Below are 27,730 nucleotides of genomic sequence, written 5' to 3'. Positions count from 1 at the left end.
GGGGGCGGGGCCGCAAACCGCGCCCTCCGCCAGGCCACGCCCCTTCCCCGGTGACCGGCGGCGGCGGCGGCGGCGGCGGCATGGCCGTGTGGACCCGGGCTTGTAAAACGGGGCTGCTGGAGCTGCTCCTGCGGGAGCGGTGGGTCCGCGTGTCGGCGGAACTGACCGGGGAAACGCTGAGCTTAACGGCGGAACCGGGGACCGGCGATCCGTCGGTGGTGAACGGCGTGGTGAACGGCAACGCGGAGGCGGCGGCACCCGGTGGCGTGAGGAGGGTGCGGGTGGTGAAAGCGGAGGCGGGAGGGCTCGGGATCAGCATTAAGGGAGGTCGGGAGAATCGGATGCCGGTGCTGATCTCACGGATCTTCCCGGGATTGGCGGCGGAAAGGAGCGGAGCGCTCCGGTTAGGCGACGCCATCCTCGCGGTTAACGGCGTCGATCTCCGCGATGCCACCCACGATCAAGCTGTGCAGGCGCTGAAGAGAGCCGGGAGGGAGGTCATCCTTGAAGGTAACGCCTCAACCCCTTCCTCTCCCCCCGAATCCCCGGTACGGGTCCCCGGTGCTCTCCTGTCCCTCGCCCCGGTGCTCCCCCGCCGTTACCGGCTCCCACCACACCGCCCTGCCGCTGTCACGGGCCTCCCGGACCCCCTTTGGGTCCCTTTTCCGGGTGTGGGACGCCACTCCCCCGCCCCAGTCCTGGCACATTTCTGTGTCCCCGCAGATCCCCAAAGCCACGGGGGGGCCCCCGGCACGGGGACAGGGACTGGGCTGTCCCCCCCGCTCGGGCCGTTCCCTCTGTGGCAGGATGGGGACCCCTCACAGCTGGGGACAAGGACAGGGTGTCTCCACTGATTGTGTTCCTCCAGGACGGACTTGGGTCCCTCAGAGACAGATCTGGGGTCCCAGGGACAGACTTGTCCCCTGGCTGTGGCGTCCCCCCGAACAGGTTGTCCCCTGTCCTTGGTGACAGTCCCCAGGCTGTGACCCGGGCCGTTGGTCAGGCTCTGTCCCTGTCCCTGCGGCTCAGCCCCCGCGGGCTCGGTGTCCCCCGGGCCCTGTGCCCAGGTCGGGGCTGGCCCGGCAGAGCCACCGGCTCCTGCCCGACCTGTTCCCGCAGCCCGACAAGCTCGGGCAGGACCTGCCCAGCCCAGTGGTGCAGCACGGGGCTCGTGCCACGGGGCACCGCGAGGCCACCAGCCCCCGTGCCGTGGGTCAGGGTGGGCTGTGCCACAGTGCTGTGGTGCCACACACACTGTCCCGGTGTCCTGGCACGTCCGTCTGTCCCCCGCTGCATGAGGCTGCTCCATGGGCACGGTGCCCGTTGGGCACAGGGTACAGGGAGGAGTGCTGCTGCCTTGCCACACGCTCCTGGCACACTGCGGTGGCATGAGGGGACACGGCTGGGCTCCCCACTGCAGGCACAGCTCGCTCGAGGTGCTTGGGCATGGCTGGGGCGCCACAGCAGGGTCAGGCTTGGTGCTGTGGTCGGGGGCTGCTGTCGGACACAGTGAGGGTCCCCACGGGACCCCACACCCGGCTCAGCACGTCCTTCCTCCTGCTGCCCAGCTGTTTGATCGTGTCCCACAGGAGCTCCAGCCCCGTGCTGGGTTTGTCCCTCGCTTCCGCCGCGGGCACGGGTGCCGTGGCAGGCGCCTCTTCCTTTCCCTTCCTTTCCCTTCCTTTTCTTTCCCTTCCTTTCCCTTCCTTTCTCTCTTTTCCTTTCCCTTCCTCTCTCTCTTTTCCATTCCCCTCCTTTCCCCTCTCACTGTGCTGGGCACGGCTGCTCCGATGGCTGTGGTGGGACCATCCCGTGCTCAGCTGCTCTCAGCAGCCCCCGCAGAGGAGCTGGTGGGGGGCACTGCCCGTGCCATCCAGCCCCGTCCCTCCTCACAGCCCTGGAGCTGTGACCACCCTGGCAGGTGCCAGAGCTTCTCCCGGGCTCCGTGCCAGTGGTGGAGGGGAAACCTGGGCCGGTGTCACCCATCCTGGGGGCTGGCTTGGCCTCGGGGCCCTCGCCAAGCACCTCCCAGGGCACGCACAGGCCCCGGTGGCTGCCCTGGGGGAAGGGAGCCCTTCCGCCCCGCGGGGAGCTGTGGGCGCGGTGCAGACCCTGGGCACTGCCACGGGCACGGCCGGGCACAAGCCCAGGGAAGGGTGTTCCCCGCTGGGTGCAGGGGCTCGGTGAGCCCCGGTGAGCCCCGGTGAGGCCGCTGTGCCGCCGGCAGTGCCGTGGTGCAGCCGGAGCTGCCGCCTTCCTGCGGCGGGACAGGCCAGGGGCGCAGGCGACAGCTGGGCTTCCTCTGTGGTGAGCGTGGGTGGGGCGGCAGCGCCTGTGCCGGGGTGATGGTGCTGGCCCTGCCAGGGCAGCCGTGCAGCTCTGCGCTGGTCACCGGCTCAGCAGAAGCAGAAGGGCTGGTTGCAGGTGCCCCCAGCCCTGGCACAAGGTGCTCCGTGTCCTGCCTGCACCGTGGATGCATCCCACTGAAAACAGAGCCAGTTCTGCTGCCCCATTATGGGCAGACACAGTCCCGGGTCACCACGGGGCACCCCCACTCCTCTGGCAGTGCCCTGGCACAGCGCTCAGGCTCCAGTGCTGCTGCCTGCCCAGCCTGGCCTCTCACCCTCCTGACTGCATCGGGGTCAGTGCCGGCACCGCCTGGCCGCTGTGAGCTGGAGCCCCGTGTGCTGAGCTCCCTCCCCGTGCTGGAGGCAGCTGCCCACATCTGGCAAACATCTGCCGAGCGGCCCCGCAGCGGGAGCTGCCGGCCGTGCTGCTGCCCGCGGCGCTCCCCGCCCGGCCCGGAGCGGGATTAGGGGTGTGGGACGCGGTAATCCCGGGATCAGCGCGCCGGCAGCAGCTAATATTAACTCCTGTGCTGCCCACAGCAAGGGCAAGCACCTCGTGGCTCAGCAGAGCCGGTGGGAAGGCGGGGGGCCGGTGTCTCCTGCCCATTTCCATCCCTGCCGTCCCTCCCTTGCTCCCCGTTCCCTCTCGCAGCCCCGCAGTGAAGGATTGGCAGCAGCACAGCGTGGGCCCCACCATCGGTGTCACTCCCCCTCCAGAGGGCCTGGCTGTGGCATTGTGCCGGCTCCAGGATCCTTTCACCCCTGGTTTGCCAGTGCTGAGCAGCCTATTTGCTGTTTGGTTTGGTTTTCCCTCTCACTGCCCCATGTCTGTCCCCAGCGCGTCCCTCCCTCGGCCTTGGCTGCCGGGGCCGGGCGGGGGTCCAGGGCTGCTGTCAGCAGGGCGGTGCTGGGCTGGGACACTCCGGGGGGAGCAGGGGCTGGAGCTGGTGCCTCCTTCCTTCCTTCCCGGCCTGGAGAGGCGCGTGGAGCCGGGATGTCTTGGCTGCACACCCTCCTCCCTGCCTGCTGTCGGGGTGTGAGCAGCAGTGCCGGCCCAGCATCGCCGGCAGGGCTGGAAACTTGGCGGGCACAGCCCTGGCTGGGCAGGATGGGACCAGGATGGGCTGCAGCCTGACCTCCCGCCCAGCACCATTGTCCTGTGGCGCCTTCCCCTTCCTACACCCGTGCCGGCAGCGTGGATGGATGAGCTGCCAGCCCTGTCCTTCACTCGGGACATCCCTGGCCCGGACAGGGTGGGACCCCTCCAGGACACTCCGAGCCTTGGTGTGGGAGGGTCACGCCGCCCTATCAGATCGACCCTGGGGCACAGGGCTGTGGTGTGGGGTACAGGACCCTCCCCAGGCCTGACTGTGCCCCCTCCCCACAGTGAAGTTCATGCGGGAGGTGACCCCCTACATCAAGAAGCCGTCGCTGGTGTCAGACCTGCCCTGGGAGGGGGCGGCCCCGCAGTCCCCCAGCCTGAGTGGCAGCGAGGACTCGGGGTCCCCCCAGCACCAGGGCCCCCGTGACCGCAAGGTGATCCCCCTCAAGATGTGCTTCGCTGCCCGGAACCTCAGCATGCCCGACCTGGAGAACAGGTGAGGGCAGGGGCTGCCGGTGGGGGGGACCCTGCTCCCCAAAGACCCCCAGGACAGGACTGGGTCTGCCCACCAGTGCCAGTGTGAGGCACCCCGCAGCCCATGGACACCCTGGGCACAGCTGGGGGCTGCCCCTCCCTGAGGCCATGACCCCTGCTTCACCCACTGAGCTGTGGAAGGACACTGCAGAGGGTTTGGCTGGGGCCAGGGCTATGCCATGTTCCCTCCCAGCCCCCTGGCAGCCCCTCTGCCTTAAAATGAGGGCTGAAAGCCCTGGCAGGTAGAAATGCACAGCAGAAGCCCCAAAGCAGTGCAGCCAGTTTGCAGTGCTGGTGTCCCACCCTGGGCCGTGTCCCCGTCCCCTGCAGGCTGATCGAGCTGCACTCCCCGGACAGCCGGAACACGCTGGTGCTGCGCTGCCGGGACACGGCCACGGCCCACGCCTGGTTCAGCGCCCTGCACGCCAACATCACCGCGCTGCTGCCCCAGGTCCTGGCCGAGCTCAACGCCACGCTGGGCTCCGGCAGCCCCACGGCCGGCGGCCGGGAGGTGAAGCACATTGCATGGCTGGCCGAGCAGGTACCACTGATGGGATGTGCCAGGGGGCTCCCAGGGACAGCAGTGCCAGGGATGTGCCAAGGATGCCACCGGGGCTGTGGATGCAGCCAGAGAGCCCGGCCTGGGCTCTGGCTCTGCTTCTCTCCCATCCAGCTGTGCCCCGGTGGTGGCAGCATTTCCTGTGCCCTCAGCCCCTTCTCCCACTGGGATTTTCCAGATGGAACCCCTCATCACACCCTCCCTATTCCATGAATTCACTGCCTGAGAGCTGCAGCCAGCCTGGCAGTGTGGTGGGCAGGACCCCTGGGGGCTGCTCCCACCTTGGTTTCCAGGATGGCAAACCAAGGGGAGGCGGGACTGGGGATGTGGGTAGGGACTCTGGCTCTCACTGCTCTCTGTGCCCATCTCTGTGGGTGCTGTGGCTGCTGCCTGGCAATGAGGAACCACTGCCTTGGGCTCCATGTGCCCGTGGGCTCAGGGCTGGGTGCCGGGGCTGTGGCTCACCCCTCACGGTGCCCGGCAGGCACGCCTGGACGGCGGGCGGCAGCAGTGGCGGCCGGTGCTCATGGCAGTGACGGAGAAGGACCTGCTGCTCTACGATGGCATGCCCTGGACCAGGGACGCCTGGGCCTCGCCCTGCCACAGCTACCCGCTGGTGGCCACCAGGTGAGCTGGGCTGGGGGCCGTGGCTGTGCCTCAGGGCAGGGATGATGGGGTGACGCTGTGCCAGCACTGCCAGCGTGCCCCTGACCCCGGCCATGCCTTCCCCTCCAGGCTGGTGCACTCCGGCTCCGGGCGCCGCTCGCCCGCGCTGGGCTCGGAGCTGACGTTCGCCACGCGGACGGGCTCTCGCCAGGGCGTGGAGATGCACGTGTTCCGCGTGGAGACCCACCGGGACCTGTCGGCCTGGACCCGTGTCCTGGTGCAGGGCTGCCACGCCGCCGCCGAGCTCATCAAGGAGGTGACCGTGGGTGAGTGCCGCGGTGCTGGGCCCCCATGGCTGCCCCCATGGCTGCCCCCGGGCCCCCTCCGGGCTGACAGCAGCGGCTGTGCCCGCAGGCTGCACGCTGGGCGGGCAGGAGGTGCAGCTCTCCATCCACTACGAGGGCGGGTTCACCATCTCCCGGGACGAGCCGGGCTCCAGCGTGCTCTTCCGCTACCCCTACGAGCGGCTGAAGATGTCTGCGGATGACGGCATCAGGACCCTCTACCTGGATTTCGGGGGCCCTGAGGGCGAGCTGGTGAGGAGGGGGCAGCCGGGCTGACCCCTGGTTTGGGGATCTTCCTCCAGGGGAGCCCCTGCTTCCTCCTGCTTTCCCCATCCCTGCAGCATCCCAGCTGCCCACACTCACTGGGTTTGGCTGATTGGAGCCCCCAGCCCTGCAGTCCCCGGTGGGATGTGGGGGGGCTGACACCCCTCTCTGTCTCCCCCCAGGCTCTGGACCTGCACTCCTGCCCCAAGCCCATCGTCTTCGTGCTGCACACCTTCCTGTCGGCCAAAGTCACCCGCATGGGGCTGCTGGCATAGGTGCCCCAGCCCCCTCGCCCTGTCACCACCAGCTGGGGGTCACAGAGGGCCCCCCAACCTCTCCTGCCCCATCGGTGCCTTGCTGGGACTGGGATCGCTGCCCTGAGAGCCGCCGGGAGCGCGGCAGGACGGCTGCGGGGCTGAGCCCCTCCTGCCCCACGCCAGCGCTGCCACCCCCGGTGCCGGGGGTCGGGTTACTCACACCAGCTTTAATCCCCCCGGGGCTGAAGCCATCGCTGATCTCACCTCCTGTGCCTTGGAGCCCCCCCGCCCGGGGGAACCCTGGTGGCCCCAGCTCACCTCCGGGGGAGCCAGAGTCCCCCTGCCTTGGGACTTCCCCCAAAGAGGTCACATTGTCCCCACACGGGGCAGGGCTGGGGCTGTGGGACCCCCCATTGCTGCATGGCAGGGTCCCCACGCCCTGCTCAGGGTGGGGGGACACGTTTGTCTTACAGGGGGCACTCAGGGGTGCAGAGGGGTCCTGGTCCCGATGCCCGGGGCTTGGCCTCCCCCCGTGCCCCCCGGCAGTGCCCCCCGGGTCTCCCAAAGGCTGAACAAACGCCGTGTCTGTGCCCGAGGCTGCAGGGACCCTGCGGGGCTGTCCCTCCCCGGGCAGGACATGTAGATTGATGCACTTTTCGCTTTTTGTACTTTCCCTCCCCTTGGGGGCAGCTCCCGCACCCTGGGCTGGGGGGCCCAGGTGGGACCTGCAGGGCTCCCCCATCCTGCCGGGACCCCCGCACCCCCGGGCAAACTCCTGCACGGTTCTCTGCTTCGGGGGGCTCTGGGGTCCTCTGGGGTGCTGCCTCGGGTGCTGCCCCCCTCCTTCTATTTTTGTATTCTTTGTAAATCGCTATTTATACCAGATTGCCTTTTCCAGGGGCTCCGGGTCTCATTTTGAGTCTGGTGCGGGGATGGGGGGAGGAATGAGGGTCTCTGGAAGGAGTGGGGAGTCTGGGGATGATGGAGGGGATGGGGGGTCTCTGGAAGGAGTGGGGGGATCTCTGGGGTGGGGTCTCTGGGGATTTCTGAGGGCGCTGGGGCAACTTTTACAGCAGGGGCAGCGGGGCCAGCTCAGCTGTGGCTCAGGTGGGTACAGCGCGGGCACAGGTGCCTGCAGGTGTTTGGGGGTGTGAGGGTGTGTGTGCACAGGGAAATACCGAACACATATGCACAGTGTGTGTGCAAATAATGTACACACAGGGGCACGCACACACAGACACACGAACACACACACGCACACACGTGAACATGTAAACACACACACAGACACGTGAACACTCATGAACAGAAACCCACATAAACACGAACATGCACACACAGACACACATGAACATGTAAACACACACATGGACACATGAAGGCATGGACAAACGCACAGACAAACACACGTGGACACTCATGAAAACACACACAAACCCACATAAACACTCATGAACACGCACACAAACACAGACACACGAAGACATGCACAAACACAGAGACAAACACGTGAACACTCATGAACACACACACAAACACACATAAACACTCATGAACACGCACACAGACACACGAGAACATGTGAACACGCACAGACACACGAAGACATGCACAAACACAGAGACAAACACGTGAACACTCATGAACACACACAGACACACATAAACACTCATGAACGAGCACACACACCCCCCCACACCTGTTCACGTGTTTTTGGGGAGTTCCCGCGTACTCCGAGTCCCAGGGGCGGGGCCTTAATGGGCAGGGCCATGCGAAACCACGCCCACATGATACATAAATAGATTGTGGGCGAGGCCTCAGCGAACCACGCCCCTCGGTGGGCGGGGCTCGCCGCGCGCACCGGGCGCTCCTCAGTGCAAGTTGCGGCGCCGCCAGCAGGGGGAGCGCGGCCGGGCGCAGCCGCATTCGCTGCCGCCGCCGCCGCCGCCGTCCCGGGGCCGCCGGAGCGGCCGCACCGGGCGATGCGATGACAACGTCCACCCTGCAGGTACCGACCGCGGGCACCGGGACGGGGCTGGGGTTCCGGCCGCGCCGACACCGCGTCCCCCTCCCGCGGGCCTCCGCTCGGCCCAGCGGACAGGCCTCACCGGGGCCCGGCGCCGTGCCGGCCGGGGAAAGGCCTCACCCGGCCCCGGTGTTGGGCCCCGCTGAGGTCGCCCAGCCGTGCTGAGCCCCGGTGCCGGCGCGGTGGGAGAGGGAGGCGGGCGCGGCGGAAGAGCCGCGGTGCGGGCGGGCCCGGCCCGGCCCCTGGCGGCGGGGAGGGCCCCGGCGGGCCCCGGTGCTCACGGCGCAACCCCCGCGCAGAAAGCCATCGACCTGGTCACCAAAGCCACCGAGGAGGACAGGGCCAAGAACTACGAGGAGGCGCTGCGGCTGTACCAGCACGCCGTGGAGTACTTCCTGCACGCCATCAAATGTGAGACACACCGGCCGGGGGCGCGGGGGCTCCGGCGCTCGGGGGGCTCCGGGTGACGCCTGCGGGTCCCTGCAGATGAGGCTCACAGCGACAAGGCCAAGGAGAGCATCCGAGCCAAGTGCGTGCAGTACCTGGACCGGGCCGAGAAGCTGAAGGAGTACCTGCGGGGCAAGGACCGGCACGGCAAGAGGCCTGTCCGAGAAGCACAGAATGACAACAAGGGGTGCGTGGGGGACGGGGGGCGAGGGATCCCCTGTCAGGCCACGGAGCTGGCAGGACCCCCCTTGCCACACCAGTGCCAGTGCCGCTCCTGAACCCTATCCCCTGTCCCCAGGAGTGACAGTGACAGCGAGGGCGAGAACCCTGAGAAGAAGAAGTTGCAGGAGCAGCTGATGGGTGAGAGAGGCTGTGATGGGTTTGACCCTCTGGGGTTAGGAGGGATTGACTGACAGCCCTCCCAGGGGTGGCTATGGGGAAGGGAACAGCCTGTGGGACTGAGGCCCAGGGGTGTGTTCCTGTGGGCTGCTCACCCCAAACAGCTGCTGTGCTGAGGGGAGGCGGGACTGGCGGTGTGGGTAGGGACTCTGGCTCTCAGTGCTCTCTGTGCCCATCTCTGTGGGGCCATGTGAGCAGAGTCACACCCTCACAGGTGCCATCATGATGGAGAAGCCCAACGTGCGGTGGAGTGATGTGGCCGGGCTGGAGGGAGCCAAGGAAGCCCTGAAGGAGGCCGTGATCCTGCCCATCAAGTTCCCACACTTGTTCACAGGTGAGGCCGTGGTGGTGGGAAGGGGCTGTGCAGGAGGTGACCCCTCTTTGGGGGATCCCAGCACGGGGCTGACGCCGGTCTCTGCTGCAGGAAAGCGCACGCCCTGGCGCGGGATCCTGCTCTTTGGGCCGCCTGGCACCGGCAAGTCCTACCTGGCCAAGGCTGTGGCCACCGAGGCCAACAACTCCACCTTCTTCTCTGTGTCATCCTCTGACCTGACCTCGAAATGGCTGGGGGAGAGTGAGAAGTAAGTTGGCAGCAGGGACATGGCCACAGCCTGGCTCCTGGTGCTCTGACCAGCCTCATCTTTTTCAGACCTCTCAGTCCAACAGTGACTTTAAGCTGGGGTCTTCTCACACTTAACTGGATTCTGTCTCCTTGTCTTAATTAACTGCTCTCATGCTCCTTCTTGGGGCAGCTCTGGGGCCCTCCAGAGTTGCAGCTCTTACCTGAAGGTTTCCCATCTGTCCATGCTCAGAATTCATTTACAGCTCACTTACAGTGAGCTTTGAGGAGAGCCCACCCCTGCCTGTAAGCTGTAAGAAAGTCATAATTAAACTTAACTCTACATTATTATTTCTGATACCCTATAATTAGATTTACTTTAATCCCCAGCAGGGTCCCAGGGGAGAGCACTGTCCCTTGAAGGGCTGCACAGTCCTGGTGATGGCACTTTCCTTGCTGCCAGCGTGGGGTTCTCACAATGGGAGGAACGTGGGGCTGCCCTGGTGCTGCTGAGGAGGGTCTCTGAGCGGGGACCCCATCCCCTGCTCTGTTCCCAGGCTGGTGAAGAACCTGTTTGAGCTGGCGAGGCAGCACAAGCCCTCCATCATCTTCATCGATGAGGTGGACTCGCTGTGTGGCTCCCGCAACGAGAACGAGAGCGAGGCGGCGAGGCGCATCAAGACCGAGTTCCTGGTGCAGATGCAGGGTGGGTGCCTGTGCCAGGGATGGGTGGGAGCCGGACAGGGCTCCTGGGGACTCAGAGAATCCCTGGAGATTGTTCTGAGCCATCTGCCTGCAGGTGTGGGGAACAGCAGCGACGGGATCCTGGTGCTGGGTGCCACCAACATCCCCTGGGTGCTGGACTCGGCCATCAGGAGAAGGTGAGCCCCACACACAGCCCCTGTGGCAGCCCCCCAGCAGGGCTGGAACTGGGGCTCACCCCTCGTGCCCCCAGGTTCGAGAAGAGGATCTACATCCCCTTGCCCGAGGAGGCGGCGCGGGCGCAGATGTTCCGGCTGCACCTGGGGAACACCCCGCACTCCCTGACGGACGCCAACATCCAGGAGCTGGCCCGCAAGACCGACGGCTACTCGGGGGCCGACATCAGCATCATCGTCAGGGACGCCCTGATGCAGCCCGTGCGCAAGGTGCAGTCAGCCACACACTTCAAGAAGGTGAGTGGGGGTGGTCCTGGGGAGGGGAGGGCACCGTGGCTGCTGTCCCCCACCCCAGCTCTGTGCCACGTGCCGCTGGCTTCGTGCAGGTCCGTGGCCCCTCCCGCACCACCCCCGGTGCTATCGTGGATGATCTCCTGACACCGTGCTCGCCTGGGGACCCCGGGGCCTCAGAGATGACCTGGATGGAGGTGCCCAGTGACAAGCTGATGGAGCCTGTTGTCTGCATGGTAAGTGTCCCCTCCGTGGCTCTGGCCTGGCCAGTTCTCTGCTCGTCCTCCAGCCCGAGGGCCAGGCAGGGCTGTGGCTCCTGGGGTGGACACAAACCCCCAGTTTATCCCCCTGGAGGAGGGCTGGGTGACAGGAAAGGGCCTTGGGTCTGCCAGGCAGCTCCCACCTGTGGTCACTGCTGCTGCCATGGGGCAGAGGTGCCTCACTGCCTTGGGGGTCCCTGTCCCGTGCCCCTGCCTGGTCTGAGCCACGTGCCCACCCACCTGTGTTGCAGTCAGACATGCTGCGCTCGCTGGCCACCACCCGCCCCACCGTCAATGCCGAGGATCTCCTCAAAGTGAAGAAATTCACGGAGGACTTTGGACAGGAAGGTTGAGGGGGGCATGGGGGCTGTGGGGTTGGGGCAGCTGCAGGCCCCGCTGTGCCCCCCTCCCCGGTGCCAAACCGCCTGGTGTTCGCTCACTCCTGCCCCACTGCACTGCGGGGACACGGCCCGGGGCTCACACTACGGGGGGTGGGTCTGAGCATGGCCTGGGCAGCCGGGGCCCTCCCTGGCTGCGCTCCACTCTTCTTCCTGCTCTTTTTTTATTTTTTAACTTAATGCTGCTTTGGGTTCTGTCTTGTTTATATGAAAATAAAAACAATCTGAGTGCTTCAGCCGGTGCCCAGCCACTCCGCAAAGTTCTGCCCACATCAGGGGGCTCAGCCCAGCCCCACCTCCTGTTCCCTAAAATGCAATGACCCAGAGCCCAGGCCTGTCCCAAGGGGGTGGGGGTCCCTTACACTCCAGCCATCCCAGACAGGGATTTGTGCCTACAGGAGGCTACTTGGATGGAGCAGCCACCAGCTGCTGGCACCCACCTGCCCACACCCCATGTCCTGCTGTGCAGTCCCTGGGCTCCCCTCAGCCTCGCTGCCCCCCAGCCCCATCCTGGTGCCCCCTGTGCTGTGCCCACGCTGTGACCATGAGCCCCAAACAAGTCCCAGAGCGAAGGACCCCCCCCCTTTGCCCCTCTCCTGCACAGCCTTGGCAGTAGGTTGTTCCTAGACCCACAAGGAATTCCCGGTGCCCGGGGCAGTGTGGGCAGGACCCCGGCTGCCTCCCTGTGCCCACCCATGGGCAGGAAGGGCCGGAGCCAGGCTGAGGCCACAGGTCTGTATTGGCTGCAATAAAGCTGAGTGGGAGCCCCCAGAGCCGCGCTGGTTCTTTGCCCAGGCTCAGTCCAGCAGCTCCATCCAGCCCACGTTGGTGAAGGTGCGGGGGTCCATGCGGTCGATGTAGAGGATCCCATCCAGGTGGTCCATCTCGTGCTGGATGATCCGGGCGGCCCAGCCCGACGCCTCCCAGCTCACCGGCACCCCCAGCTCGTCCACGCCTGCGCCCAGGGTAGCCGTGGGTTGGGGGTGATTAGGGGAAAAAAGGGGGACCCGTGTGAGAGTGGGAGATGTGAGAGAACAGGGTGACTGTGTGAGAGTGGGGGACCTGCGTGTGGTGAGATTTGTGAGCGTGGTGGGATCCGTGAGAGAACAGGGAACCCATCAGAGAATTAAGGGACCCGTGTGAGGGAGGGGCAGGTGCGGGGTCCCACCCGGGACAGGGCGGGTCGGTCCGTACCGGTGACATGGACGGCCCAGTGCCTCGGGACGTAGGCGGAGAAGCCGTGGATGCTGGCGCAGCCCTCGGGGCCGGTGACGAGGCGGGTGTCGAGGACGCGGACGGCAGGGTTGACGAGGACGCGGAGCGGGAAGGGCTCGATGCGGTGCGCTTGGCGCAGCGCCGGCGGGTACCGGGCGCAGCGGGCGGGCGGCAGCTCCGCGGCGAAGACCCTCAGCGGCACCCCGAGCTGCGGAGCGCTCAGCCCCAGGCACGGCCGGCCCCGCAGCCCGGCCGCCAGCGCCGCCGCCAGCCGCCGCAGCTCGGGGCCGCCCAGCTGCTCCGGGGACACGGCGGCGGCGGCGCCGCGCAGCACCGGGGCTCCCACCTGCACCGGGGCGGCGAACGGCGGCACGGGCGGGCCCAGCACCCGGCGCCGCAGCGCCCGCCAGTAGGAGCGCTCCCGCCGGTCCCAGCCCGCCGCGTGTCCGCAGGCGCGGGCCGGGAGCAGCGGGAGCCCCGGCAGGGCCCGTCCCGGCAGGGCCCGTCCCGCCGCCGCCGCCGCCATGGCGCACCGCGTGCGCGCGCACCCGCGCCGCCGCAGCGCGCCCCCTGGCGGCCCCGGGCCGCTCCCGCGGGTCCCGCCGCAGCCCCGCGTCCCCGTGGGCACCCGGCAGGCAACCCCGCTACCCCGTGGGCACCGGGGCACCCGGCAGCGCAGCCTCCTCGGAGGGGCTCTCCGCGGGCTCGGTGGGCACGGCCGCGTGTTCCCCCTCTGGATCTGGGGTGGTCTCCAGGGACGGCTCCTCCTCGGCCGGTGCCGGCGGAAGGAGGAAAGCCAGCGGCTCCCTGAGAGCGGCCACGTCGATGCGGCCCAGGCGGCCGAAACGCTGCAGCTGCGTGGGGGGGACACCTTGGGGATGGGGAGAGAAGGGTCAGGGGCTCTGCGGGCAACGAGACCCCACGGAGGGGGCAAGAGCAGGACAGGGCTCAGGGGGAAGCCACAGGTGAGCTCCCCCTGCAAGGAAAACCAAAGCCTGAGATCTCACCCAGTGCCTGTGCAATCTGTGCTGGAGGGAAAAGCACCTGGAGGCAGCGGTTCAGGTAGGGCAGCAGATCCTCCAGGAAGGCTGTGCAAAACTGGGTAAAGAGCTCCTGCTCCCTCCCACTGAAAGCCGCCTCCTCAGCACGGTGGAAGGCCAGGATGGTTTTGGTCACCTGGGGAGAGAGAGAGGCAGATGGGCCACCTGATGACAGCCATGTGCCCAGGTGGGTAAGGAGGCCAATGGCACTTGGCTTGTACCAGCAGCAGCGTGGCCACAGGCCCAGGGCAGAGCCCATCTTCCTGTGCTGGGCATTGGTGATGCCACACCTGGAATCCTGGGGTCAGTTCTGGGTCACTCCAAGATACACATTGTGGGGCTGGAGTGTGTCCAGGGAAGGGAATGGAGCTGGAGAAGGAGCTGAAGCACAAGGAGTAGCTGGGGGGGCTCAGCCTGGAGAAAAGGGGGCTTGAGAGCGACCTTCTCACCCTCCACTACTCCCTGACAGGAAGGGCAGCTGGGGTGGGGTTGGGTGCTGCTCCCAAAGAACATGGGACAGGACAAGAAGAAATAGCCTCAAGTTGTGCCACAGGAAGTTTAAGCTGGATATCAGGAAAACTTCTTCAGGGAAAGAGTTGTCCAGCCCTGGCACAGGGCAGTGGTGGAATCCCCATCCCTGGGGAGATTTAGCAGCTGTGTGGATGTGGCACTTGAGGACATGGGTTAGGGGTTAGGGATGGCCTTGGCAGTGCAGGGGGAGTGGTTGGACTGGATGATCTCAGAGCTTTCCCAACCCACTCAGAACAAACCCAGCCCATGATCTCCCAGGACAAGTCCCAGCTCCATCCCCAGACTCACCTCACCGAGGGCACTGTCCAGGCAGGCAGTGACGTCCTGTGCCAGGGCGATGGGGCAGCAGAGCCGCAGGTCATTGAAGGCCACCAGGAGCCCGTTGAGGAAGCAGGCAAGGGGAGGGAAGTCCAGCAGCACCATGGGGGGCTGCAGCGTCCCAGGCTGGGCTGTGGGCACCGGCACTCCTGCCCCGCCGCCCAGCACGGCCGGAGCCGAGATCAGCGTGTAGGAATTCATCTCCTCCCGGAATTTCTCCACCGCCTCCTCCACTGCCTTCCTGAAAGCGTCGGCGGCCACGCGCTGGAAGAGGGGGGCCAGCTGCCCGCGGAAATCCACGCCCACCCTGCTGAAGGACAGCCCGAAGTACATGCACTGCCCCAGCAGCGAGTCCAGCCGGCCGCCCACGCCGCGCTCCAGGTCGCGCCGCAGCGTGCGCAGGAACTCGGAGACCTTCTGCAGCACCCAGCTGTGGAAGATGGCCCCCTCGCCCGGCGCCGCCGCCTCGGCCGGCACCAGCGGCTCCTCGTCCGAGAAGATGGCGCGGTACTGGGTGACGATGTCGAACAGGTGCACGCGGCAGGCCTCGATGGTCTTGGTGATGTGCACGTAGGGGTCGTGGTCGGGGATGGAGGCCTGCATGGAGCGCAGCCAGGCGTCCCGTGCCTGCAGGAACTTGACGCGCAGCTCGGCCTCGGTGAGCACGTCCATGCGGCGCAGGAAGCCGATGACGCGCAGGCAGGCGGGCAGCGGGATGTTGGTGCGCAGCTGCTGGATCAGCTGGTTCAGCATCAGCTGCGCCGACTGGCGCACCTCCTCCACGATGCCCTGGGGAACACAGAGCCTTCAGTCAGGTACAGGCACGGGGCAGCGCGGGGGTCACCTGCATCACAGGGTGGGACAACACGGCGTTCAGTCACGGGGCACAGGCAGCGCAGGCTCACCTGGATAACGGGGATATTGCTGTGCTTCCTCTCCAGCCTGCGCACGTAGGCCGTGAGCTCCAGCGCCTCCTCGTAGTAGCCGTTCCGGACGCAGGTGTCCATGAGCTGCGGGATCTCCAGGATCTCCAGGATCTCCGTGTGCCGGTTCAGGGTCAGGCTGTTCATGCGCCGGCTGCAGGCGATGGCCTCGGCATCGCGCATGAAGTTCCTGCGGGCCGGGATGGCATCAGCAGGGAGCCCCCCCTAAAGCGGATGGATCCGTGCACCCTCTCACCCGCACCGGCCGCTCCCAGCCGGCCCGACCCTCAGTGCGCTCCGCACCTCACGCTCCCCAGCCCAGCCCATCCCCGGCCCTTGCCCGCCGCTCCCCGTGCCCGGCGCCCGTCCCGCACCGGCAGGCGTCCTGCAGCGCGGGCAGCCGCTCCAGCAGGCTGCCGAGGCGGCTCTCGATACCGCCGAAGCCGCGGCCGGCGCGGCCGGTGCACTCGGCGGAGCGGATGAAGGCTCGGTAGTGCTCGAAGGCGAGGCGGCGCGTCTCAGCCCCGACCCGCGCCCGCTCCGCCGCCAACCGCGCCGGCTCCCGGCCCAGCTCCGCCAGCCCCAGTGCCGCCAGCTCCGACACATAAGCGGCGAGCTCGGGGCCGCCGGGCGCCGCCGGGCCGCGCAGCCAGGCCAGCAGCCGCGCCTCCTCCGCCGCCGCCGCCGCCGCCATCGCCGCCGCGTCACCTCCGGGCCCGCCGGTTCCGGGTCCGTCACTTCCGCTACCGCCGGTTCCGGTCCGGTCACTTCCGGCCCCGACGGCCCCGCGTGCGCGGCGCGGCGCGGGAGATGCGGCCGCTCACGGAGGCGGAGACGCGGGCGGTGTTCGAGAAGCTCGGGAAATAGTGAGGGGCCGGCACCGGGGGGATTGGGCAGGGGGACAGGACGGGGACCGGGAGGGATGGGCACCGGGAATCGGGCGAGACCGGGCATGGAGAAGGGATGGGCACCGGGAGGGCTGGGCCGGCTGGATCCCGGGGAACGGCGAGACCAAGGGAGACCGAGGGGGTGGTGGCACCGGGGATCGGGCGGCAGCCGGCACGGCGGGGGATCGGGAGGGCCGGGCCCCGGCGGTACCGCGGCAGGAGGGGCCGGGCCGGTCCAGGCTCACGGGTCTGTGCCTGCAGCATCGGGGAGAACATCCAGCTGCTGGTGGACCGGCCCGATGGCACCTACTGCTTCCGCCTGCACCGGGACCGCGTGTACTACCTGAGGTGAGCGCCGGGAGGGCGGGGAGCGGGGCGGTCCCGGGGGCGGCCCGGCCGAGCCCAGCACTGCCCCGCTCCCGCAGTGAGAAGCTGCTGAAGCTGGCGGCCAGCGTGCCCCGGGAGAGCCTGGTGGCCCCGGGCACCTGCTTCGGGAAGTTCACCAAGTCCCAGAAGTTCCGGCTCAGCGTCACGGCCCTGGACTTCCTCGCACCCTACGCCAAGGTGGGTCCTGGCCCCGAGCGGCCCCTCACAGCCCTCACAGGCCCATGGCCCCTCACAGCCCTGAGCGGCCCTCACAGCCCCATGGCCCCTCACAGCCCCATGGCCCCTCACAGCCCCGAGCGGCCCTCACAGCCCCATGGCCCCTCACAGCCCCGAGCGGCCCTCACAGCCCCATGGCCCCTCACAGCCCTGAGCGGCCCTCACAGCCCCGAGCGGCCCCTCACAGCCCCATGGCCCCTCACAGCCCCGAGTGGCCCTCACAGCCCCATGGCCCCTCACAGCCCCGAGCGGCCCTCACAGCCCCATGGCCCCGAGAGGCCCTCACAACCTCGAGCGGCCCCTCACAGCTCTGCCCCTCTCCCGTAGTACAAGGTGTGGGTGAAGCCGGGCTCCGAGCAGTCCTTCCTCTATGGGAACCACGTGCTGAAGTCGGGGCTGGGCCGCATCACGGAGAGCACGGCGCAGTACCAGGGGGTGGTGGTGTACTCCATGGCTGACGTCCCACTGGTGAGCGCCTGGGCCCCGGTGGGGCTGAGGGGGGATATGGGATGGGAGACCGTCCCTCACGTCCCCTTCATCCCCAGGGCTTTGGGGTGGCTGCCAAGTCCACGCAGGAGTGCCGCAAGGTTGACCCCTTGGCCATCGTGGTGTTCCACCAAGCTGATGTCGGGGAGTACGTGCGGAACGAGGACACGCTGACATGAGGGACCCTTGGGGACCCCCAGGGACCCCTTGTGCTCTGTCTGTGAGTGTTCTGGGCTGGCACGGACTTTGTCCTGCACCGTGGGTGTGGGAAGCCCGCCCAGAGTGGGAGGGAGGTGTGGGGAGCTGCCAGCACAGAGCTCCAGAGCCCTCAAGGGGCTGCTGCCAGCGTGGGAGGACGGGCCCTGGCCCCAGCCCTGTCACATAAAGCCTGATCCTTTTTTCAGTGCCTGTTGTCTGGTGTGGAGGTCCAGGGGGAATCAGTCCTTGCTCCTCCTCTGGGGAATGTGACACACTGGGGTGTGTTTGGGGGGACTGATGAGGTTGGGGGGAGCCTCAGAGTGAGGATGAGCTTCAGGGGAGGGAGGGAGGGACCAGCAGCTTCTAGTCTCACAGAGGCTGGATGGCTTTAGCAGGCAGCAGTCACTCCCCCGACTCTGCCAGGGGTTCCTTTATTGTGAGTTTGGTAGAAAAGGCCCATTAAGACACTAACAATGGGTAGGGATGTGACAAACTCACACAGCTCACAGAACTCAGGTGACAGTGTGGCCTTTGACTTTTCTTGGGGTGATGCCAGGGCTAGAGCTGAGGCAGGAGCAGGGGGAACTCTCCAGCCTCCTCCTGGAAGCAGAATCCAGCCTTTGCTCCTGCTCTGTGGTGGGACAGTGGCAGCCAGGCAAGCTGGCTCTGCAGGGCAGTCCCTGCCCTGTTCTAGCACCTCTGGCTGCCCGAGCTTTGTGCGTGGAAGAGGCGCTTGAGGAAGCAGAGCTGCAGCACCCCAGAGAGGACAATGACACAGCTCTGGGCCATGGACCACCAGTTGATGTAGTTGTAGTTGGACTCCAGGAGGATGGAGTCAGCCATTTTCCTCATCCGGGCCAAGTTGTAGAAGCGCCACATGTGGAAGGTGTGCACATGCAGCTTCTGGATGCTCGCCTGCAGGAGAGGCAAAGCTGTGCTCAGAGCTGCACTCAGCTGCAGCTCAGCCTGAGCAAAGGCTCTGCTCAGTGTCCTGGACAGGACGTGCCCATCCTGCTCTGCTGGGACACCCTGACCCTCACCCCAATTGCCTCCAGGGTGTCGTTCAGCTCCTTCCTCTCTGCTGGCTGCTTGTGCTCCATGTTGAAGTCATCATAGTACACACCAAAGTTGAGATACACCTGCATTAAGCCAAAGTGGTTTCGGTGGTTGTCCAGGCAGAGCTGGTAGAAACCTGCAGAGGGAAGGGGGTTGTTGGTTCCTGGTGGAAGGGCCCCAGGCAGACACATCCTGAGTGCTCAGCCCCGCAGGAGCAATGGGTGCTCTGGGAAGCCCTGGCTGGGCAGGCTCAGAGCTGCTGCAGGGGCTGGGGCTCACCTGTGTCCTTGGTGAGGAAGTTGATCTGTCCTCGTACATCCTGGGACACTCCGAGCTGGAAGCCATTGGGGTCACTCGCTGTCACCAGGATGCTCCTGCTGTTGCCAATCCCCGTCGCCCGCTGGACCTGGAGGCAGGGAACACCCCAGGGGGATTTGTGGGTCCTGTTGTGTGGGGACGGAGCTGGGCCAAGCCCTGAGGACCTGTTCCTGTCACAGAGCTGGGGGAAAGCTGCCACTGCCAGGCACAGCCATGCCCTGGCTCTCCTTCAGCCAGCCCAGTGTAAACAGGAGATGAAAGGGCTGGAGTTCCCTGTGGGAAGGGGACAGAGCTCAGGGACATGCTGTGCCACAGCCTCTGGCCAGGCAGTGAAGGGCAGAGCTTCCAACAACGCCGGAGCTCCCAGCACCACTTCATGGGCTTAAACCTGGTAGTTTTAAGAATGCACGGGATTGATGAGGGATAGGGATTAGGGTGGTTGGTTATATTAGGAAGATATTCTTTCTTGTGAGAGAGGGGAGACTCTGGCACAGGGTGTCCAGAGCAGCTGTGGCTGTCCCATCCCTGCAGTTGTCAACCCTCAGAGGTTGGACAGGGCTTGGAGCAAGCTGGGAGAGTGGAAGGTGTCCCTGCCATGGCAGAGGATGGAAGGAAGTGAGCTTTAAGATCCCTCCAACCCAAACAATTCCACAATCCTGCCTTAAGAAAGGCACAGTCCCTGAGATGCCATGTGCCACAGGACCAGCACAGGGTGGATCCAGCCCAGCCTTCCCCTGGCTGTGTCAGCGATGTCCCAGGGCCCGTCCCCAGCACTCACCTCGTAGCTGAAGAAGAAGTTTCCTCCCTGGTGTGAGAACTGCCAGAAGCACTCGGCGGTGCCGGCGGGGATGACCATGGCGAAGTCGTAGCGGTCGGCGCCACGGAACAGCGGCTCCTGGCTGGAGCCACCACTCAGGGGCTCTGGCCTGGGGCAGCCAGCGGGGCCCAGCAGAGCCAGGAGCAGCAGCAGCAGCATCCTCCTGCTCCCCGGGGCTGCAGCACTGGCTCCCCACGCAGGGCAGGGCAGTGTGAGGCACAGGGTAATCATTAACCACAGCACGGCAGCCGCGGCCCAAGGCGATCTGACACCTGCACTGCCAGGGCACGAGCCCACCCTGGAGAAGGCAAGAACAGGACACAGCCCCTGCCAACGGGGCACCACCAACTGGCACTGCCCCTCACTGGCCCACATCTCTGACTGGTGCTCCTGCTGCCCACAGCTCTCCAGGGAAGGGATTTATGGAAGGGGAGGAAAATGCATGGCCACAGCCAGGGGACAAGGGACATGCAGTGCAGCACCTGCAGCTGAAGGACAGAGGGGGAAGCAGCTGTTCCTAGACGAGACTTCTCCCAGCCCTGGCTTTGCTGAACAGCAGCCAAGAGAAACTTAGAAACTAAATTTAGCAAGTGCCCCTGTATCACACCCCTGACCTGACCCAGAAACTCCTGATTCCCATGTACACCAGCATGTCACAGCTCCAGGCAGTGCTGGTCCTGACCCAGCACTCCTAGAGGGGAAGGGAGAACCCCACATTCCGTGCCCTTCTGCTGCATTTCCACCCACGAGGCAGAAATTCGCACTTTCACAACTCTTGCTATTAAACAGGAAAGGATCTTTATTTTACAAATGACTGTTCCAGCTTTGGCACTTGAAGGCAGGAAGATGTGGCATCCTTGGAGTTCACACACAGCAAGGGTATTACCAGGAAAAGTCCAAAGAAAATATGACCAAAGTCAGACAAAACTAAAAATTTTAGCATGGAAACAACAAACAGTTCCAAGTACTGAAACACAAAGTAATTTTAGCTTTTTAAAGCCTCAGAGCTGGAAGGGAGGAATTTCTCCTCACACATTGTCCCCCGTTAATGGGAGAAAAATAAAAAAAACCCAAGTAGATCCTCTTGCCTGGATCTCTTCCCCACAGAAGTGCTGGGACTCAGTGCTGCCTGTTCCACAAGGGAGTGATGGCAAACAGATGAAAGAAGTGATTCAGTGAACAGACAACAAACACAGAAATAGTCACCTATAAGATCATCCTCTGCTCACACCTGGGCAGAGCAAACAGCTGGGATTCATTCCAGAGGCTGCAGTGGCCAGGTGGACAAGAAGTCTCAATCTAGATTCATGCGGAGAGGCTGCACAGCCCCTGCCATGTGCAGCACGCTGATCTTTGCAGATCCAGCTGGAGCACAAAGCTCCTGGGTTCCTCTCTGTCATGGTTCTGGTGTCAGAGGGACTTCCCACACTGGCACAGACTGCACTCTGGTCCAGCTTCCAAAACACAAACTGAGGTCCAAAAACGAAAAGAAAGTCCCATGGCTCCCAACTTCAGAGCATTCCCAGTTTCTTCATGGTCCGCCAGCGGTCCTTGATCATCACTGAGGTGCGGTTCCTGAAGGGGAACTTGAGGCAGATGGTTTTCCACCTCCCTTCCCCGTACTTCTTCACCCCTTCCTTGATCCACTCGCTCTCCTCCATGGTCCATTTCTGCAAAGAGCAAGGAAGCAGCTGCGTGGCAGAGAGCCTGCTGCCCTCATCACCCGTGCCAGGAGCAGCAGGGAAGGCTGACAGGTCCTGGCAGCTCACACAACACCCCAGCACCGCAGATGTGCAGCTGCTGCCTTCCTACAGGCCAGGAGGAGAGGTCCTGGTGGCACCAACGTGGGACCTGCTCCTGGGTAACAGCTGCCAGATGTGTGTCCCTCACCTGAACAACCTCTCAGCATGAGGGAACTTGGCAAACCTTGCTTTAACCAAAGGGACCTGAGGCACATTCCCAGTGCCCTGCAGGCAGGACAGGCCCAGCTCCAGCCTCTTTTATCATGGAGACTGGAGGGACACTGCCCCCCTGCAGGGCCTGCTGGAAGCACCCAAGGCTCCACATACCTGTTTCTTGGAGCCGGAGTTGTTGGAGGTTTTGTTTTTCTCAAGTGATGCTGGAAAACAAGGGAGAGAGTTACATTTCCCATAATTTGGGAGGTACAGACCTCCCTGAGAGGCTGCCTTGGGCTTAACCGCTGAGCTGTGCGGTCAGAGCACCCTGTGACAGCAATACACCCCAATTCCTTGATCCCAGCCTTCCCACAGGATTTCTGGTTTCAAAATTCAGCCCCCCAGGCAGCAGCAGGACCCCTGTGAGTGATCCCTGCCAGGATTAGCAAAGGTAATCCCTGCCAGGGGGATTCTCATACCTGCATTTGCAAAGAGCTCATCCTCATCACTCCAGCTGTCCTTCTCCTCTGTGCCACAGGAGCTGTTCCACCTTCCTTGGAAGGACCTGAAATCAGGTGAGGGTTTACTTTGGCTACTGGCTCAGGAGAAGGGGTTTTGGGGAGCAGGTGCAGGGCCACCAAGCAAGCAGAGCCAGCCCCTGGACACTGTATTTCTTAAGAGGTGGGAATCAAGAGAAGGATGCTCCTACAGACTCTGGTGAGTGATGCTGAAGCTGGGAGAAGTGTGGAAAAACATGTGTTCCTTGTACTGGAATCAGCTGCCAGGACCAGCTGCAGCACCTCACTAGCAGCAGGACCTGAACATTTTCTCCTCTTCATTAACCCATAATTAATTTTAAAACCAAACACATGGGCAAGGTAGGGTTTGCTATGCCCAGTTCCACACGGGCTGGAGGGCAAGGTCAACACTTATCTGGAGACACAGGGCAAGGGTTTGGTGCTCAGGCTACCAACACCAGCAAGGCAAGTCTGGGGGCAGAGCAGACAATAGCACACGAGAGGGGCTTCATACTTCTCACTCTGGGCAGACAAGGGCTCGTCAGGCAGTTTGGGAGCAGGTTTGGAGGCAGAAGACACCACGTGCTCCTGGGAAGAGTCGGGGCACTCGCTCGACTTGCTGGACGAGCCGTCCAACTCCACGATCAGATTGCTTATGCTGAACAAGTTTTTGATGTTATGGGGTATTTCAGGAGGCTCTGAGGTCTCAGAAGCTTGATTCTCCACTTCTCTGCATCTCTTGGTTCTGTGGGATACAGAAGGAGACAGTTGCTTGGGGGAAGGCAAGTCTGTTTGGTCCAGTTTGGTGAAAAGGGCGTCCGAATCCCCGGAGTCCGACAGGATCTTGAAGGCTTCTCTCAGAACAGAAATCCCACACGAGGTTACAGCTCCAGGGGGCTGCCTATAAAATAAACACAACCAGGAGGGTTGTAGGGAAACTGCCAAGGGAGCTCTGCTGCCCTGAAATGCAGCCTTGCCCTCCACTGGCATCCCCAACTCCTGGCCCTGCAGTGCAAATCCATGGAAGAGTGCATTCCCAAGCCTGCAGCACTCCCTCCCAACAGGACAGTGCCCCAGGTGTGGGGAACACACCTTCCTGCTTCACTGCCTCCTGCCCTTCCCAGTGCTGCTCCACGAGAGCAGCCACTGCCCCTCCCTGTCACTGCAGCACTTCCTGTCAGCAACTGACCCAAACCACCTCAACACCTTCCCAGGATCCACCTCTGGGCTGGCCTGGGCAGGCATTTGGGGAATTAGGAGCTGCCTGGACACAGGGGATTACCCCTTGGAAGAGAACCTGAGGCCAACTCCACAATCTAGAGCCAGACTGCTGTGCCCACCTTGGTGATTCCCTGGTGGACACCCTGGGGGGTTCTGGGCCTGCTGCTGCCGGTTCTTTAGCTACTTCCATGGGCTCTGGAGTGCCCTTCAGGATGTCATATGCTGCTGGTAAGTGTTCAGGCGTGGCTGCTGGGTCAGTGGCTACTTCCATAGGTTCCACAGCTGCTGCAGAGCCACCAGCTTCTTCCATCATCTCTGGAGCTGCAGTGGGACCAGCTGCCCTTTTTGCAGGGCTGGCAGCTCCCTCCAGGTCTTCTGCTGCTCCTGCAAGCTCTGGAGCTCTGGCTGGGCCCTCTGCCCTTCCCGAGGCCTCTGGAGAGCTGGTTGGGCCCTCTGCCCTTGCTGGGGCCTCTGGAGCTGCTGCCTGGTCCTTCAGCCCATCTGCAGACTCAGAGGTCCCCAGTGAGGATTTTGCTTTGCCAGCATGCTCTGAGTCCAAAGTCTTTTTCAATAACTGAAAACAGAAAAAGCACAGCACATTAGACACAATTCCTCGTGCTCCCATTCCATTTTATCCCCTCCCAAAGGCGTTCCTTGGATGGAACAGCTCGTCTGACCATCTGAACCCCTCAGGAAGGGGCTGGATTTAGAGTGCTGCAGGTTTAGAGTGCTGCAGGGCACGCACCGTCAGCAGTGCCGGCTCCGAGTCGTCCATGTAGCCCCTCAGGAACTCAAAGATGCTCTGCTGGAACTCCTCGTAGGAGAAGTTCTTGACCTTTGGATGAGAGGCATTCTTCTCCCGGATCACAGCCAGCCACTCGTTCCTCTTCTTCTGGAGAAGGATTCATAGGATCAGGTGAGAACACTCTGGGCAGGGACAGGGCAATCAGTGCCAGCCACAGCGAGGGTGTGGGCAAGGACTGGGCCTTTCCTGCTGGGCATTCTGCAGGCACAGCCAGTTAACACTGAGATGAGGCTGGGAAAAGGCCAGGGGAACAGGACAGGAGCAGCACAACCACCTTATTTCAGGAATTCTCCTTGCCTGCAGTGCCCAAGCACCCTATTGCCTGCAGGAACAGGAACCTCCTGCTGCTCCCAGAACCTGCTGGGAACTGAGCTGGAAGCTCATCAAGGGATAGATGGTGATGCCTGGAAGGCCCATGAAGGTGTGTGAGGAAAGCTGAGTGACAGAGGGGTGACAACCAAGGTGCCAACCCAAACACACAGGGCTGAGGGACCAGCACTCTAGCAGGATTGTTTCCATTTTGGCCTCCTCAGCCCAAACCTCCCAGGACACATCAGACCCCTGCTGGACACACCAGCAGCTCCCACTTCATCCCAGCAGGGACTCACTTGGTTCCTGGGCTCCTTCCCCATGTGCTTCTTGACGATATCAGAAGCTTTTTCAAACTCCTTGTTTCTGATACAAACAACAACAGCCTGCAGAGGAAAACAAGGACAGGACAGACTGAGGCAGGGCACAGGAGCAGCTCAGTGCCAGCTCCACTGAGAACTCCCCATCACTGCAGGTATGAGCTTGCACACAATGAGGGAACCCCCCACGTGAGGCAGCTCCCGCCAGCACCCACACGAGGTAAAAGCTGCACCACATATTTACTGAGAAACAAAAGGATCTTACAGCTTCCTTCACCATTTTCTGCACCGCCTCCATTGTCCTGTCTGCCACAGAGAACTCCTCACGGATGAAGTCCAGGACCAGCATGGCCGACTCCAGGGGGGTCAGCTCTGACTCCTTGTCGAAGGTGCAATCTGTAACAATTGCCATCCATACATCTGGGGGGGTCACAGCCCTTCCCTGCAGAGAGCTGGCGATTCACCTGCACGGGGGCAGCCACCCACCCCACAGGTGTGCCACAAACAGCCAGCCCAGCTGAGGCACTGCCAAGGGCCTGAACTGCAATTCCTGCCCGCAGCAGCCACGGGAAACGCTGGAGGCAGCACCTGAGGCAGTCCCAGGTGCCCAGCCCTGAGCCAGGGCAGCACTTTGGAAGCCCTGAGGCAAAGCGGAGTCACCAGGCCGGTGGGTTTGCCAGCCCCGGTCGCTGCTCTCGGCCCCCCAGACCGACAGGCAGACAGGAAGATTCCCTCCCTCACCCGGGGGACCCGTACGGCCCCAGCCCAGGGCCCGGCTCTGTGCAGGGACACAGCTCCGGGAGCGGCGGGGACACGGACACGGGACGGGGGGAGCAGGAGCGGGCTGCACGCAGCACCGGGGCTGCGCAGAGCCCGCAGGAGGGGCCGGGCGCCTACCGAGGTTCTCGCCCTCCTCCACCCGCGACAGCAGCTGCATGATGCGGAGCATCTGGGCCATGTCCGGCTCCCGGTCCAGCGGCCGCACGAGCAGCGCTGTTGGACAAACGGCTGGTCAGGGCTGCGGCCCGCTCCGGGCCCCGCCACCCCCGGCCCGGCCCCGCTGCCCCCGGCCCGGTCCCGCGCACCCTGCATGATGTCGCGGAACTGGCGGAAATCCCGGTTGCGCCCGGAGCGGTAGGCCTCTATGGCCCGGTGGAAGTAGAACTGCAGGACCCAGCGGTTCACGGTCTTCTCAGGGAGCGCCGCCATCCCGGCCCGGTCAGGCTCGGGGCCGCCGTCGGTGTCCCGGTCCCGCTCCGGGTCCCGCTCCCGCCGCGCCAGCCGCCGCGTCGCCATCCCGCCAGGCCCCAGCGCGCCGGAAGTGACGACACCAACGCGGCACCGGGACCCTCGGCGCGCGGCCTTATCTAGTGGGCTCCTCGCCTACACCTCCCGGCGGGCATCGCGCCAGCTCCGCCACGCCTACAGCTCCCGGCGTGCATCGCGCCAACTCCGCCACGCCTACAGCTCCCGGCGTGCATCGCGCCAACTCCGCCACGCCTACAGCTCCCGGCGTGCATCGCGCCAAACCCGCCGCTAAGCGTTGTCGCCCTCTGGCGGCCGGGAGGAAACTGGCGGGCCCCGCCGGGAAGGGCGGCGGGAGCGGCGCGGGCGGGGGCGCAGCCAGGGCCAGAGCCGGGGGCGCAGGCGGGGACACAGCGGGGGCACAGCCGGTCCCTGCGGGCTCGGGGTCGGCCCGCTGCCCGTCCCACGGCACCCACAGCAGCGAAACAGCACCCACAGCCCGCCTGTAAGTGCTGAGATCCCTGAGCGAGTGTGTCACCTGAGCAGGCCTGGGTGTGTTAAACTCGTGTCACCCGCAGCTGGCAGTGCCGCCCTCCCAGTGCACGCACGGGTTTTTTTCTTTTCCTTGTCTTCTGAACAACCCCCGCTCTCCTGTGCTCTGTGCTCCAGCCACCTGCTGATCCCCCTCACCTGGAACAGCAAACCAGGCCCCTGGGCAGGATTTTAGGGCATGGGTTGTCCCACAGTCACTCAGACCTGGGAAATGAATTCCAAGTCCTGCCTTCCCAGCGAGCTCCCTAATTCCCAAGCAGAACTGGTGCCTGGAGGGGAAGGCACTGGGAGCTGATCCTCGGGATCATGGAGTGCTTCTCTGCCACTCTGGGGTGTCTCCTCGGCCCAGGGGACATTCCTGACTCTGTCCTGGAGGCTCTCTCACCTGAGATGGAAAAGCACGTGAAAATTCCTCTGGCATGAGGTGATCTGGGATCCTCCCTTCCCCCTGCCCCAGGCCAGGACAGGAGGAAACACACATGGGAAAAATCCGTGTGTCAGACGGAAAGCAGAAAAACTGGGAGGGATTTTTATTGGGAAACAAGGGAAGATAAAAGTAATGATCTGTGTGAGGCAGAGGGGTCACCTGGGGCGGGGGGACTGCCCTGGGGAGCAGGGTGGGAGCAGGACGCGCTTGGAATGCCGAGGAGGATGTGGCACCCACAGCTGCGTCCGGGGCTGAGGAGCTGACCCAGGGCCCCGCTCTGCGCCAAGCCCTGTTCCACCTGCAATAGTCATGGACAAAGGGGTTTTGCTCTTTCTCTGTGGCAAGAAGCAGGAGGAGGTGCCAGGGTGGGACCCGGGATTCAGCTCTGTCCCCTCCATCCAGGAAGGGCCCAATCAGCCCCAGGAACAGCCGAGTCCAGCCCTGCCACAGCCCTTCAGAGGCTGACTTTGCTCTCCTAGCCAGAAATCCCGTGGGTTCCAGGGAGCTCTGTGATCCACACGGCTCCATCAGATGTGCCACCACTTCAGCAGATCCCGCTGGCCCTGCACAAGTTTAGGATTTTGAGTAATTTCACTCATTTTTGCACAAAGGTCAGGAAAGAGAGTCCTGGAGTCCTCTCCCAAGGGAAGCAGAGCAAGATTCCTCTCTGAGACACCAGGACACAGCCACTCGAGAGCCACCTGGTTTCACTTGGGAAAACTCCCCATGCCTCCTCTTTCTGCCTGCTCTCCATGTCCCTCTGGGCTGCCATGT

The 27,730-nt window shown here is 64.2% G+C and overlaps 7 protein-coding genes across 10 annotated transcripts; 3 read left to right on the top strand and 4 right to left on the bottom strand.

The window, feature by feature from the left end:
• Positions 1-64: 64 nt before the first annotated feature.
• On the top strand, positions 65-6,908 carry SNTB2 (syntrophin beta 2). Of its 2 annotated transcripts, XM_030956370.1 has the most exons (8): positions 154-261; positions 389-510; positions 3,736-3,946; positions 4,315-4,525; positions 5,028-5,170; positions 5,279-5,475; positions 5,564-5,745; positions 5,940-6,908. In XM_030956370.1, exons 3-8 carry the CDS (start codon positions 3,744-3,746, stop codon positions 6,030-6,032), a joined length of 1,029 nt encoding a protein of 342 aa, XP_030812230.1. In that variant the 5' UTR covers positions 154-261; positions 389-510; positions 3,736-3,743; the 3' UTR covers positions 6,033-6,908. The 2 variants fall into 2 exon arrangements, with proteins under 2 accessions (XP_030812228.1, XP_030812230.1); XM_030956368.1 differs by having other exon boundaries at positions 65-510.
• Positions 6,909-7,907: 999 nt separating this feature from the next.
• VPS4A (vacuolar protein sorting 4 homolog A) lies at positions 7,908-11,508 on the top strand. The gene is made up of 11 exons (XM_030956327.1): positions 7,908-8,022; positions 8,340-8,451; positions 8,527-8,674; positions 8,786-8,847; positions 9,101-9,220; positions 9,311-9,467; positions 10,003-10,151; positions 10,245-10,326; positions 10,401-10,620; positions 10,710-10,850; positions 11,126-11,508. The coding sequence occupies exons 1-11, from the start codon at positions 8,002-8,004 to the stop codon at positions 11,225-11,227; spliced, it is 1,314 nt and encodes a 437-aa protein (XP_030812187.1). The 5' UTR covers positions 7,908-8,001; the 3' UTR covers positions 11,228-11,508.
• A 278-nt stretch (positions 11,509-11,786) lies between these two features.
• Positions 11,787-13,013, bottom strand: PDF (peptide deformylase, mitochondrial). The gene is made up of 2 exons (XM_030956328.1): positions 12,467-13,013; positions 11,787-12,227 (listed from the first exon to the last, which is right to left on the bottom strand). The coding sequence occupies exons 1-2, from the start codon at positions 13,011-13,013 to the stop codon at positions 12,070-12,072; spliced, it is 705 nt and encodes a 234-aa protein (XP_030812188.1). The 3' UTR covers positions 11,787-12,069.
• A 64-nt stretch (positions 13,014-13,077) lies between these two features.
• On the bottom strand, positions 13,078-15,993 carry COG8 (component of oligomeric golgi complex 8). The gene is made up of 5 exons (XM_030956340.1): positions 15,674-15,993; positions 15,282-15,489; positions 14,347-15,165; positions 13,495-13,663; positions 13,078-13,358 (listed from the first exon to the last, which is right to left on the bottom strand). Exons 1-5 carry the CDS (start codon positions 15,991-15,993, stop codon positions 13,132-13,134), a joined length of 1,743 nt encoding a protein of 580 aa, XP_030812200.1. The 3' UTR covers positions 13,078-13,131.
• Positions 15,994-16,048: 55 nt separating this feature from the next.
• Positions 16,049-17,661, top strand: NIP7 (nucleolar pre-rRNA processing protein NIP7). Its single transcript, XM_030956120.1, has 5 exons — positions 16,049-16,165; positions 16,448-16,534; positions 16,612-16,750; positions 17,117-17,257; positions 17,335-17,661. Exons 1-5 carry the CDS (start codon positions 16,110-16,112, stop codon positions 17,452-17,454), a joined length of 543 nt encoding a protein of 180 aa, XP_030811980.1. The 5' UTR covers positions 16,049-16,109; the 3' UTR covers positions 17,455-17,661.
• A 502-nt stretch (positions 17,662-18,163) lies between these two features.
• On the bottom strand, positions 18,164-19,823 carry TMED6 (transmembrane p24 trafficking protein 6). Its single transcript, XM_030956313.1, has 4 exons — positions 19,626-19,823; positions 18,809-18,935; positions 18,514-18,665; positions 18,164-18,388 (listed from the first exon to the last, which is right to left on the bottom strand). The coding sequence occupies exons 1-4, from the start codon at positions 19,821-19,823 to the stop codon at positions 18,164-18,166; spliced, it is 702 nt and encodes a 233-aa protein (XP_030812173.1).
• Positions 19,824-20,439: 616 nt separating this feature from the next.
• Positions 20,440-26,070, bottom strand: TERF2 (telomeric repeat binding factor 2). Of its 3 annotated transcripts, none has more exons than XM_030956310.1 (10): positions 25,818-26,070; positions 25,630-25,725; positions 24,998-25,128; positions 24,712-24,798; positions 24,044-24,190; positions 23,418-23,872; positions 22,592-22,978; positions 22,039-22,124; positions 21,734-21,783; positions 20,440-21,334 (listed from the first exon to the last, which is right to left on the bottom strand). In XM_030956310.1, the coding sequence occupies exons 1-10, from the start codon at positions 26,026-26,028 to the stop codon at positions 21,176-21,178; spliced, it is 1,809 nt and encodes a 602-aa protein (XP_030812170.1). In that variant the 5' UTR covers positions 26,029-26,070; the 3' UTR covers positions 20,440-21,175. The 3 variants fall into 3 exon arrangements, with proteins under 3 accessions (XP_030812170.1, XP_030812172.1, XP_030812171.1); XM_030956312.1 differs by having other exon boundaries at positions 22,592-22,822; XM_030956311.1 differs by having other exon boundaries at positions 24,044-24,187.
• Positions 26,071-27,730: the final 1,660 nt, after the last annotated feature.

The sequence above is a fragment of the Camarhynchus parvulus genome, chromosome 11 (assembly GCF_901933205.1).
Source record: "Camarhynchus parvulus chromosome 11, STF_HiC, whole genome shotgun sequence".
Lineage (NCBI taxonomy): Eukaryota > Metazoa > Chordata > Aves > Passeriformes > Thraupidae > Camarhynchus > Camarhynchus parvulus.
The sequence above is the reverse complement of the archived record's forward strand: the minus strand, read 5'-3'. Positions and strand labels throughout refer to the sequence as shown.

Excerpts from the sequence above, each read along its gene's own strand:
- SNTB2 (XM_030956368.1), top strand. The coding sequence starts at position 81 with ATGGCCGTGTGGACCCGGGCTTGTAAAACGGGGCTGCTGGAGCTGCTC. Across the intron at positions 3,947-4,314 it reads ATGCCCGACCTGGAGAACAG|GCTGATCGAGCTGCACTCCC; the intron begins GTGAGGGCAGGG and ends CGTCCCCTGCAG. Across the intron at positions 5,476-5,563 it reads CATCAAGGAGGTGACCGTGG|GCTGCACGCTGGGCGGGCAG; the intron begins GTGAGTGCCGCG and ends CTGTGCCCGCAG.
- VPS4A (XM_030956327.1), top strand. The coding sequence starts at position 8,002 with ATGACAACGTCCACCCTGCAG. Across the intron at positions 8,452-8,526 it reads CTTCCTGCACGCCATCAAAT|ATGAGGCTCACAGCGACAAG; the intron begins GTGAGACACACC and ends GGGTCCCTGCAG. Across the intron at positions 10,152-10,244 it reads GTTCCTGGTGCAGATGCAGG|GTGTGGGGAACAGCAGCGAC; the intron begins GTGGGTGCCTGT and ends ATCTGCCTGCAG.
- PDF (XM_030956328.1), bottom strand. The coding sequence starts at position 13,013 with ATGGCGGCGGCGGCGGCGGGACGGGCCCTGCCGGGACGGGCCCTGCCG. Across the intron at positions 12,228-12,466 it reads CTGGGCCGTCCATGTCACCG|GCGTGGACGAGCTGGGGGTG; the intron begins GTACGGACCGAC and ends CCCTGGGCGCAG.
- COG8 (XM_030956340.1), bottom strand. The coding sequence starts at position 15,993 with ATGGCGGCGGCGGCGGCGGCGGAGGAGGCGCGGCTGCTGGCCTGGCTG. Across the intron at positions 15,166-15,281 it reads GCAATATCCCCGTTATCCAG|GGCATCGTGGAGGAGGTGCG; the intron begins GTGAGCCTGCGC and ends TGTGTTCCCCAG. Across the intron at positions 13,359-13,494 it reads ACAGATTGCACAGGCACTGG|GTGTCCCCCCCACGCAGCTG; the intron begins GTGAGATCTCAG and ends CCCATCCCCAAG.
- NIP7 (XM_030956120.1), top strand. The coding sequence starts at position 16,110 with ATGCGGCCGCTCACGGAGGCGGAGACGCGGGCGGTGTTCGAGAAGCTC. Across the intron at positions 16,166-16,447 it reads TTCGAGAAGCTCGGGAAATA|CATCGGGGAGAACATCCAGC; the intron begins GTGAGGGGCCGG and ends CTGTGCCTGCAG. Across the intron at positions 16,751-17,116 it reads TCCTCGCACCCTACGCCAAG|TACAAGGTGTGGGTGAAGCC; the intron begins GTGGGTCCTGGC and ends CCTCTCCCGTAG.
- TMED6 (XM_030956313.1), bottom strand. The coding sequence starts at position 19,823 with ATGCTGCTGCTGCTGCTCCTGGCTCTGCTGGGCCCCGCTGGCTGCCCC. Across the intron at positions 18,936-19,625 it reads ACTTCTTCTTCAGCTACGAG|GTCCAGCGGGCGACGGGGAT; the intron begins GTGAGTGCTGGG and ends CCCTGCCTCCAG. Across the intron at positions 18,389-18,513 it reads ACACCCTGGAGGCAATTGGG|GCGAGCATCCAGAAGCTGCA; the intron begins GTGAGGGTCAGG and ends CCTCTCCTGCAG.
- TERF2 (XM_030956310.1), bottom strand. The coding sequence starts at position 26,028 with ATGGCGACGCGGCGGCTGGCGCGGCGGGAGCGGGACCCGGAGCGGGAC. Across the intron at positions 24,191-24,711 it reads GGAAGGAGCCCAGGAACCAA|AAGAAGAGGAACGAGTGGCT; the intron begins GTGAGTCCCTGC and ends ATCCTTCTCCAG. Across the intron at positions 23,873-24,043 it reads CGGAGCCGGCACTGCTGACG|TTATTGAAAAAGACTTTGGA; the intron begins GTGCGTGCCCTG and ends TTCTGTTTTCAG.